This window comes from Bubalus kerabau, chromosome 15, assembly GCF_029407905.1.
Source record: "Bubalus kerabau isolate K-KA32 ecotype Philippines breed swamp buffalo chromosome 15, PCC_UOA_SB_1v2, whole genome shotgun sequence".
In the NCBI taxonomy this organism is placed as follows: Eukaryota; Metazoa; Chordata; class Mammalia; order Artiodactyla; family Bovidae; genus Bubalus; species Bubalus kerabau.
Window position 1 is genome coordinate 48,921,803 of NC_073638.1, and position 11,424 is coordinate 48,933,226.

The following is an 11,424-nucleotide window of genomic DNA, read 5'->3' on the forward strand; positions in this document are numbered from 1 at the left end:
CAAAGGAAACAATTAATACTGTTTACAAAAAGCTCAGAAATGCTATTAAACTCCTAAATCCAGTCACCTTAAGATGTAAATGTTTCTACAAGATATGAAATAAGGCACAAAATATCTTTCCTTCAGTGCATTATTTCATACTCTTTACCCAATTCTGATCCTTCTTTCATATGTCTTGGGGCTTGCCTAGCGTCTCAAATGGTAAAGAATCTGCCTGCAGTGCAGGAGATGAGTTCAATCCCTGGGTCAGGAAAATTCCTCTGGAGAAGAGAATGCTTACCCACTCCAGTATTCTTGCCTGGAGAATTCCATGGACAGAGGAGCCTGGCAAGCTAATATTATGTCAGAAGATTTTTGTGAGGTAATAAAAGAGATGTGCTTTTGAACTGTGGTGTTGGAAAAGACCCTTGTGAGTCCCTTGGACTGCAAGGAGATCCAACCAGTCCATCCTAAAGGAGATCAGTCCTGGGTATTCATTGGAGGGACTGATGTTGAAGCTGAAACTCCAATACTTTGGCCACCTGATGCAGAGAGCTAACTCAATTGAAAAGACCCTGATGCTGGGAAAGATTGAGGGCAAGAGGAGAAGGGGACGACAGAGGATGATATGGTTGGATGGCATCACCGACACGATGAATACAGGTTTGGGTGGACTCCGGGAGTTGGGGATGGACAGGGAGGCCTGGCGTGCTGCGGTTCATGGGATCGCAAAGAGTCGGACATGACTAAACAACTGAACTGAACTGAAAGGGGATGCATTTGGAAATGATATTGTCAGAAGAGACAGGAAAGCACTAAATTTTACTACCATTTCTGTCTTTTCTTTGTGTGTCAGTTGCTCAGTCATGTCTAACTCTTTGTGATCCCATGGAGTGTAGTACACCAGATTCCAAAGCCCATGGGATTTCCCAGGCTAGAATACTGGAGTGAGTTGTCATTAGCTTCTCCACGGGATCTTCCCTCTTAGAGTCTTGTAATCTTCATTATCTACCCTTGAGTACTTAAGAATTAGAGCTGGTGCAAGAAAGTTTAGAATTCAAGTTCAGCAATAGTAGATCATAATACCAGAACTATAGAATCCCTATATTTAAACCAGGACAAAAAATACATTTATATGACATTAGGGGATTGAAGATTAACATTTCTTAGATTCCCTCAAATCAGAAGAATAAAGAGAATTTTTTTTTCCAGGGAATCATGGATGTTTTTTATAAGAGAATCTAATAAAACTTCTAATTCCAGTTGATTGTTCTTCAAGCTTTCATACTGTCACTTTACCAGGCACAAAAGTTATTTTATAACCTCACATATAACCTCTCTACTCCTTTCACCATCTCACACATCCCTTACTCCAGCTATAGTAACCATGTACAATCCTTGGTATATCAGGCTATGTCATATTTCATTGACTTCAGAGACCTGTGCCCTGCGCCTGGAAGATCCTTACGTTTTTACATGTTACATATTATTCTTAGTTCAAGTAGTTAGCTCTTCAAACAATTCTTTGAATCTGCAATTTGATCTAGATATTTTCTTCATATAGCCTTCTGGATATAATTCTATGGTAACACTCCTATTCACTGCCATTATTATATATATTTAACTTTATGTCCTTGACACTAGACTATGTAAACTAGACTATAGAGGACAAGGATGTTTCTTATATAAACTTGTATTACCGCCACTAAGGAAAAGTGTAATGTTACTCACAATAAAATGTTGAAGGAAGGGAGGAAGAAAGTAAGGTTATTTCTATCTAGGACATTGCATGATCAGACTTGCTACTCTGTGTTTGGAAATAGCCTGTAGAAAGCTTTATGGATTTGTCTGTTCTTCACACTGTATATAATAGGGTTTAGCACTGGGGGAAATAGAAAATGGAGATTTGACATCAGTGTATGGACATATGGAGGAGCACTATGCCCAAACCGATGTACCAAAGCCAAGATGACCCAGGGGATGTAGAAGATGGCAACAGCACCAATGTGAGAGATGCAAGTGCCAAAAGCCTTTTGCCTTTCCTCTGGGGAGGCGATTCTAAGGATGGACTTGATGATCAGCATGTAGGAGAGGAAAATGCAGGGAATATCTATACCTGAGGTCAGAATGAGAGCAACTAAACCACAGATACTGTTGACCTTGATACTTGAGCAAGAACACTTAATCACATCAGGGTGGTAGCAATAGGAGTGAGAAAGCACCTTAGGACCACAGAAGGACACCCTCTTAAGGAGCAGGAGCAAGGGCATCAGGTTGACCAGCATTCGTACAAAAATTACCATACCAGCTTTGATGATTCTAGAGTTGGTTAGAATCATAGCATATCTTAGGGGGTTGCGGATGGCAACAAAGCGGTCAAAAGCCATGGCCAAAAGCACAGAAGATTCCATGAGGGTGAATCCATGCAGAAAGAACATCTGCAGAATGCAAGCATCCAGGCTGATGACCCTGGCATTGAACCAGAGGACACCAAGTGTTGTGGGAAGAGAGGAAATAGTGATGCCAATGTCGGTGGTAGAGAGCATGGAGAGGAAGTAGAACATGGGCTCATGGAGGCTGGAGTTTGTGATCACTACATACAGGATGGTGCTATTCCCCAAAAGGGCAATCACACAAAGGCAGCAAAAGGGGATAGAAAACCAGATGTGAAAAGCTTCTAGCCCTGGAACTCCAGTCAAGAAGAAAGTTGGGGAAGTGGAATTACCAATCGACAGCATGGTGGCCTGAGTGAAACGGTATTCTCCTTCACTTAGTTCCTGCAATGATACATTTCATTGAGTCAAAACTACTGTCTGCCAGATATTCTGATAATTGTTCTAATTATTATACCTCATGTAGTCCCTACAGAGTTAGAGGTAGCTTTTATCTATCATCTTTATTTTACAGATAAATTTCAGCTAGATTAAATTAACACATTAAACAAGTAAAAGACAACTGTGATTCAAACCTCTCATTTTTCCTACTCTGTCATACTTAGCATATGCTGTGAACAGCAGGGCTGAAACTAGGGTGAGGCAAGTAAGACATTTGCCTTGGGAATGGAATATAAGGATGGTGCTAAAAACAACAACTCACAGAAATTGGATAGATAACATTTTTATGCAATATTTAAAAAAGTCAAAACCAATGCAAAAATATCCATGACAAACAGAACATCAAAATTCTGAACCAGAGCTGTGTCAAACCACATTGGAGTCCAAAAGAAAATGAGAAATGCACATCATTATGTACATGTTTTTATGCATTTTTTGATACTTGATGTTTTGCAGAACATTAACATAACTTGAAATTATTGACAAATGAAAAGTAATTGTATTAAATCGCACATTATTATTTTATATTTAAATATTTTATTTATATAATAATAGAATTATAATTTTACATAAGCTAATAATAAATTATTTATAATTCTCACGTATCTCCAATATGGCAATTTTCTCAACTGAAAATGAGATAAGTGGGACTTCCCTGGCGGTCCAATGGTTAAGATTTCATGCTTCCAATGCAGGGGGATTGGGGTTTGATCCTCAGATCCCTGGCTGGTGAACTAAGATCCCACAGGCCACTCAGTATGGCCAAAAATAAAAGAAAGAAAATAACATAAGCAAAAAAGTAGGTTTAAAAACATATTGTTGATAAGTTTGCTTTCATTAAAACTAAGGTTCATATTTTTTTTTTTTTGCACTAAACTCTAATATGACTTGGCATGGTACAGAATTTTATTTAAAACTTTGATGTTTTATTGATCATGGACTAAAGATTATATTAGATTAAAATACTGCATTAAAAAATTATTTATCATAATTGCTAAATTTTTTGGTGTCCCCTTAAATTTTTCACTCCCCTCCCTGTAGTACTGGCCTTTAGCAGTTGCTATCCTTGGATGACCTCTCATCCCAACATGCTACTGCTGCTGCTGCTAAGTCGCTTCAGTCATGTCCGACTCTGTGTGACCCCAGATTCTCCAGGCAAGAACAATGGAGTGGGTTGCCATTCCTTCTCCAATGCATGAAAGTGAAAAGAGAAAGTGAAGTCGCTCAGTCATGTCTGACTCGTAAATGATGCTAAAAAGAATTTTCATGATTCTGAGTTTCAGGAAAAGTTTCAATACTTAACTTGTATTTTAAACTTTTAGAGCACTGCTGGAGGATTTCTTTTTCCCTTCCCATTTCCAGCCCCTTCCCCACTATTTCCCCAATCCTAGAAAGAGGCAGGAAAGAAATATTTCTTTCTCTTTCATATTTCTACTCCAGCTTTCCCCACCTCTCTGTGACCTTGGTGCTTCTCCCCAACATCTTCTCTTTTCGTCATCTCCTTACCTGCTATTCACTGGAGGAAAAGTTCCCTGCCTTTACAAGACCCCATCAAAGAGATAAGTGAAAACTCCTGACTGATGAAACTGCTTTCTGGGGCACTTGGCTGGGGAAAATCTACAATTTCAGCCTTTTCAAGCAGGAGCAAATAGCCATTTAAATAGCTTTTCCCGAATGACAGCCTTGCCAAGAGCAGAATATCTAGCTCCAGAGGGGCCTCGTAACCCACCCCAGAGAAAATGCATGAATTTTTTCAGGCACTTGATACACTTGAGGAAAACCTCTTGAGTGTTATGTTTTTGCACAGACATTAACCACGGCTTTCCTGCTGTGAATTACACCCTTGGAAGGGGGAAGAGATGGAAGTGACATAACTGAGTATCAACACAGGACTGCACAGGCAGGACTCATTACATATATCATCTGATATTCTTACTTTAGCATTTCATTACTTACATTCTGCATTTAAAGAAAAAAAAATCCCCAAGCATGCAGTATCCTGCATCGAACCTGAGGGATGGTGTGGGGAAGGGGGAGGCAGGGTTCGGGATGTGGGGCACGTGTGTGCCTGTGGCGGATTCATGTTGATGTGTGGCGGAACCAATACAATATTGTAAAGTTAACAAATAAAATAAAATATAAAAATAATAAATATTAAAAAAAATCATTGACAGAAAGAAGCACTAGTACAGATTATTTCAATGATATCAGGAGGGATTAAAAAGAACAAAAAGACCAAAACAAACTGCAAAAACAAGTCTTCAATAAATAGAATTCTTTGGCATGTTCAGAAATAATGATAACTATCATTTTTGAGCAGCTCCTATGTGCTGTATTTTATGGCTTAATTAATTCACACGTTTGTGGCTGTTTTCACTGACAAATTAATTTAAATAATTATGGTGAGTATGTACTATGTTCTGACCTGTCCTGACAGTGACATCTAATAATGGGGGAAGCAGATACATTACATTTACTTAAACCAATTTCTTATTTTTATTTGGCTGTGCTAGGTCTTAGTTGTGGCATGCAGCAACTTCGATCTTCCTTGTGTCACACAGGATCTTCTCATTGTCTGTGTGGGATCTTTAGTTGAAGTAGGTGGGATCTAGTTCCCTGATCAGGGATTGAACCTGGGCCCCTTACATTGGGAATGTAGAGTCTTAGTCACTGGACCACCAGGGAGAGTGAAAAGTGGTAGTCACTCAGTCATGTCCAATTCTTTGCAACCCCATGGACTGTAGCCCAGCAGACTCTTCTGTCCATGGAATTCTCCAAGCAAGGATACTGGAGTGGGTTGCCATGCCCTCCTCCAGGGGATCTTCCTGACTCAGGATCGAACCCACGTCTCCTGCATTGCATTGGGGATTCTTTGCTGTCTGAGCCACCAGGGAAGTCCCTACTTAAACTATTTTGGATTAAATATTTTGAGCTGGGGAGACTAGCCTGGATTATCCAGGTGGACTTGATGTAATAGCAAAGGTTTTTATAAGAAGGAGGCACGAAGCTCAGAGTTGGAGTAGGACACAGAACTATGGAAGGAGAGATTGGAGATCCGTAAGAAAGGGGATGAAAGCTAAGGAATGCAGACAAGCTCTAGAAACTGGAAAAGGCAAGGAAACAGATTTTCCGCTAGAGCCTCCAGAAAGAATACAACTCTGCTGAAACCTTGATTTTTAGCCCCACAACATTTATTTTAGACCTTGACCTCCAAACTGTAAGATAATACATTTGTGGTATTTTAAGCCACTGAATTTATACTAATTTATGGTAATTTGTTAAGCAGTACGAAAATGCTAATTCAGAACTCACCCACACGGCAGTGTGAGTAAAGGTTACTCCACTGGTGCCCAAATGCCTTTTCTGCTGTTGGCAAATAGCTACACTGCTTTTGGCACCTAAAGCTAAGATCTCTCCTTTTTAATCATCTCTTTTTAAAAAATCTCAGTTTTATTTATTTATTTTGCTTTACAATATTGTATTGGTCTTGCCATACATTGACATGAATCCGCCATGGGTGTACCTGTGTTCCCCATCCTGAACCCCCCTCCCACCTCCCTCCCCATCCCATCCCTCTGGGTCATCCCAGTGCACCAGCCCCGAGCACCCTGAATCATGCATCCAACCTGGACTGGCGATTTGTTTCACATGTGATAATTTACATGTTTCAATGCCATTCTCCTGTATCATCCCCACCTAGCCAAGAAAAAATCAATTATATGAATTATTTAAAATGTAACATTTGCTAATAAATACATAGTTTAGAAAGGATATTTCATATTTAATTATATAATTTAATCCACAAAATAACACTATATAATTTATTTATAATTATGATTCTAATTTAACAGAAGAGGAAACTGAAGTCCCAGTGTGTTAAAGCAATTTATTCAAATTTATGCAGTTGGTAAATTGCGGCATGTAACCCTAACCTTAAATACTTTTCCACTCAATTATTGCTCCTCATCACGTTTGAAGGAGTGCATAATTCAGAGGTATAACAACAAATATAAATAATACAATTTTCCTTTTTGCTATCACTTTCTACATGAGTTCATACTGAAAGTATAACCATTTTGAAATCTGATTGATATTTAAATCTTAACTCTGTCATCACTAGTTTGTGACATTGGGTATGTACTTGTCTCATTGATAAAATGTGGATAATAATATAATGATATTGTGAAAATGACTTGAGACAAAGTCTGTACAACACAACATAGTGTTTGTCATATGGATAATGCTCAGTGAATGGGAGACTCATTTGGATAGAACTTGGCAAAAACTGATATTTTTGAAATTACATTTGGGGTATTTACAATATTCTAGTTGTGGATTAAATAAGTTTTTGTATACTCTATGTATATTATATATATTATATGAAGTATTTGGTGTGGTCTGATACAGAATAAAACTATGGAAAATGTTAATTGTTCTCATCGCTAGTTTGAAAATGACAACAGCTGATTTGTTTGGTTTCTTCACCCAATTCTTTTATCTCCTTCTCCTGGTAGAAAGGAACTTTTAAAAAATGCAATATGCATACACTTATGCCATGAGGAATTGTCAGAATGAGAAAGAAAGTGTTTGTTCATCCTGTAGCTACTTGCCCAAGTTCACTATTACAAGGGACTTATTCATTTTAAGAATCTACTCATTCTAATTATTGAGCCAGGTAGAATAAAATTGAGGACTTGGGCTGGTGCTCTTCCTGGATATCATATTGCAAGTAAATGCAGAAGACACAGTTCATGTCACAGTCCAAGTAGAGCTGGACATAAAATTCTAACCCTAGAATACTTCACAGGCACACTACAGACAATTCCTGAAGAAAAGACACTGTGATCCTATCCTGTCTCAATCTTCTTTATTCCCTCTGCTTCCTCCAAACAGGTGTGCTAACAATACTTATTTTTTGAGTGGAACAGGCTATAACAAGAAAGATTATAAGACCTTAATGTGCTCCCTCTGTGGGGTAATCTTTCACTGATTTTTGAAAGGAATCCAGGGTTTTAGTGACTAGAGTTTTGAGATGCAATTATGTGCACTATTTAAGTAGGGAGAGAGGCTTCTAGGAGGCTGAGGCTCAGCCACACAGAATTCTTCGGTAGTGGCATTGTCTTCCCAATTCATCTGCTTCTCTTTCTATGTGTGACTTGATGGATAATGGGTGTAGAGGAAAAGAGTCTGTATATGTGTCCAAAGAGGCATCAGTCACCTCATTCCCCTCGTTACTACTGCTTTCAACACTTGGCAGAGTCAACTACAGAACCAGCATTCACAGCACAGTTGGAATGTCAAAGAGAAGAGCAGCATAATTTTATCACGTCCTTTGGATACGGGGCCAGTCTGGGCTTAAGAATTCTGAAGGTTTAAGAAGATGAGTCGTGCTTAATACCGGGATAATAGTAGATACTTTCTCAATAAGTTCAATGTGGTTTAATTCAATAAAGTGATTAAATATTTTGTCGACCCCTGCCCCCATTAATGGCAACCCACTCCAGTACTCTTGCCTGCAAAATCCCATGGACGGAGGAGCCTGGTAGTCTACAGTCCTTGGGGTCTTGAAGGATCGGACACGACTGAGTGACTTCACTTTCACTTTTCACTTTCATGCATTGGAGAAGGAAATGGCAACCCACTTCAGTGTTCTTGCCTGGAGAATCCCAGGGACAGAAGAGCCTGGTGGGCTGCTGTTTCTGGGGTCGCACAGAGTTGGGCACAACTGAAGCGACGCAGCAGCAGCAGCAGCAGCCCCTATTGAGTAAGCAAGGAATTCAATGTGTGCGTGTTGCTAAGTCTCTTTGCAACCCCATGGACTGCCAGGCTCCTCTGTTCATGGATTTCCCAGGCAAGAATATTGGAGTGGGTGGTCATTCCTTCTCTAGGGGATCTTCCCTATCTACAGATCGAACCCATGTCTCCTGCTTGGCAGGCGGATGGATTCTTTACCACTGTGCCATCTGGGAAGCCCAAGGATTTAATACTGTGAGCAATTGTTGACTGAGTGGATGATTGAATACAGACAGGAGACCAGACCACAGCTATGGGGTTTTAACTGTGTCTCTGTATTTGCTCTGGTCTTACCTAATGCATGAGTTGGCCATCAAGCTCCAAGGCAGAGATTTATTTCTTGCTGTGATTTAAAAATACTTTTCTATTAGTGCATCTGTGAAAGTAAAGGGCTTTTCTGAATTCCTGTTGAACAGCTATTGGGTCAGAAGTCTGATAAAGGACAATGCCTGTGAATGTGAATGAGGGAAATGTGATGTTGAATGTATATAACTGAGAAGAAATATTATGCATCTGTGGGCCTTTCTGAAAAGTTTCTGATCAGGATTTTAGATTCATGAATGCAGGTATACTTCTGAAGACTTCTCTCTTGCTTTATATTTCATTAGGATGAATTTTCAAAAAAGACTAATTCTCTAATTTTCCTATCTGGGAAATAAAGTGTTTCTGAGTGTCTGCTAATATATTCTTTTTTTTCTGCTAGTATATTCTTAAAGTAAGTATCTCTGAAAAAATGTTAATATCAAATTTTAACTATTTTTGAAATGCCTGGATCCAGAATTGAATTACACATGCTAGATTATCATAGATTTTATCAGTATACAAATCTACCTTTTTTTAAATTAATTTATTTTTTATTTTATTTTTTACTTTACAATATTGTATTGGTTTTGCCATACATCAACATGCATCCACCATGGGTGTACACGTGTTCCCCATCCTGAATCCCCCTCCCACCTCCCTCCCCATACCATCCCTCTGGGTCATCCCAGTGCACCAGCCCCAAGCTTCCTGTATCCTGCATCGAACCTGGACTGGCGATTTGTTTCTTATATGATATTATACATGTTTTAATGCCATTCTCCCAAATCATCCCTCCCCCCCCATAGAGTCAAAAGACTGTTCTATACATCTGTGTCTCTTTTGCTGTCTTACATACAGGGTTGTCGTTACTATCTTTATAAATTCCATATATATGCATTAGTAAAGCAATGGTACCCCACTCCAGTACTCTTGCCTGGAAAATCCCATGGATGGAGAAGCCTGGTAGGCTGTAGTCTATGGGGTCACTAAGAGTAGGGTACGACTGAGTGACTTCACTTTCACTTTTCACTCTCATGCATTGGAGAAGGAAATGGCAACCCACTCCAGTGTTCTTGCCTGGAGAATCCAAGGGACGGGGGAACCTGGTGGGCTGCCGTCTGTGGGGTCACACAGAGTCGGACACGACTGAAGCAACTTAGCAGCAGCAGCAGCAGCATACTGTATGTGGTGTTTTTCTTTCTGGTTTACTTCACTCTGTATAATAGGCTCCAGTTTCATCCAGCTCATTAGAACTGGTTCAAATGCATTCTTTTTTTTTTTTTTTTTTAATTTTTTTTAAATTTTATTTTATTTTAAAACTTTACATAATTGTATTAGTTTTGCCAAATATCAACATGAATCCGCCACAGGTATACACATGTTCCCCATCCTGAACCTTCCTCCCTCCTGCCACCCCCCGTACCATCCCTCTGGGCTGTCCCAGTGCACTGGCCCCAAGCATCCAGTATCATGCATCGAACCTGGACTGGCGACTCGTTTCATATATGATATTATACATGTTTCAATGCCATTCTCCCAAATTAACCCTCCCTCTCCCTCTCCCACAGAGTCCAAAAGACTGTTCTTTACATCAGTGTCTCTTTTGCTGTCTCATATACAGGGTTATTGTTAACATATTTCTAAATTCCATATATATGCATTAGTATACTGTATTGGTGTTTTTCTTTCTGGCTTACTTCACTCTGTATCAGTTGCTGCATTTGCTATTATTTTCTCCCATTCTGAAGGCTGTCTTTTCACCTTGCTTATAGTTTCTTTTGTTGTGCAGAAGCTTTTAATTTTAATTAGATATCATTTGTTTATTTTTGCTTTTATTTCCAATATTCTGGGAGGTGGGTCATAGAGGATCCTGCTGTGATGTATGTTGGAGAGTGTTTTGCCTATGTTCTCCTCTAAGAGTTTTATAGTTTCTGGTCTTATGTTTAGATCTTTAATCCATTTTGAGTTTATTTTTGTGTCAGAGAAGGCAATGGCACTCCACTCCAGTACTCTTGCCTGGAAAATCCCATGGATGGAGGAGCCTGGTGGGCTTCAGTCCATGGGGTCGCTAGGAGTCAGACATGACCGAGCAACTTCACTTTCACTTCTCACTTTCATGCATTGAAGAAGGAAATGGCAACCCACTCCAGTGTTCTTGCCTGGAGAATCCCAGGGACGGGGGAGCCTGGTGGGCTACCGTCTATGGGGTTGCACAGAGTCGGACATGACTGAAGAGACTTAGCAGCAGCAGCAGCATGGTGGTAGAAAGTGTTCTAGTTTCATTCTTTTACAAGTGGTTGACCAGTTTTCCCAGAACCACTTGTTAAAGAGATTGTCTTTTCTCCATTGTATATTATTGCCTCCTTTGTCAAAGATAAGGTGTCCATAGGTGCGTGGGTTTATCTCTGGGCTTTCTATATTGTTCCATTGATCTATATTTCTGTCTTTGTGCCAGTACCATACTGTCTTGATGAGTGTGGCTTTGTAGTTGAGCCTGAAATCATGCAGGTTGATT

General features: G+C 39.6%; 1 protein-coding gene across 1 annotated transcript; it reads right to left on the bottom strand.

The window, feature by feature from the left end:
• Positions 1–1,781: 1,781 nt before the first annotated feature.
• Positions 1,782–2,717, bottom strand: LOC129629083 (olfactory receptor 51F1-like). Its single transcript, XM_055548866.1, has one exon. The coding sequence runs from the start codon at positions 2,715–2,717 to the stop codon at positions 1,782–1,784; it is 936 nt and encodes a 311-aa protein (XP_055404841.1).
• Between the last annotated feature and the right edge of the window lie 8,707 nt (positions 2,718–11,424).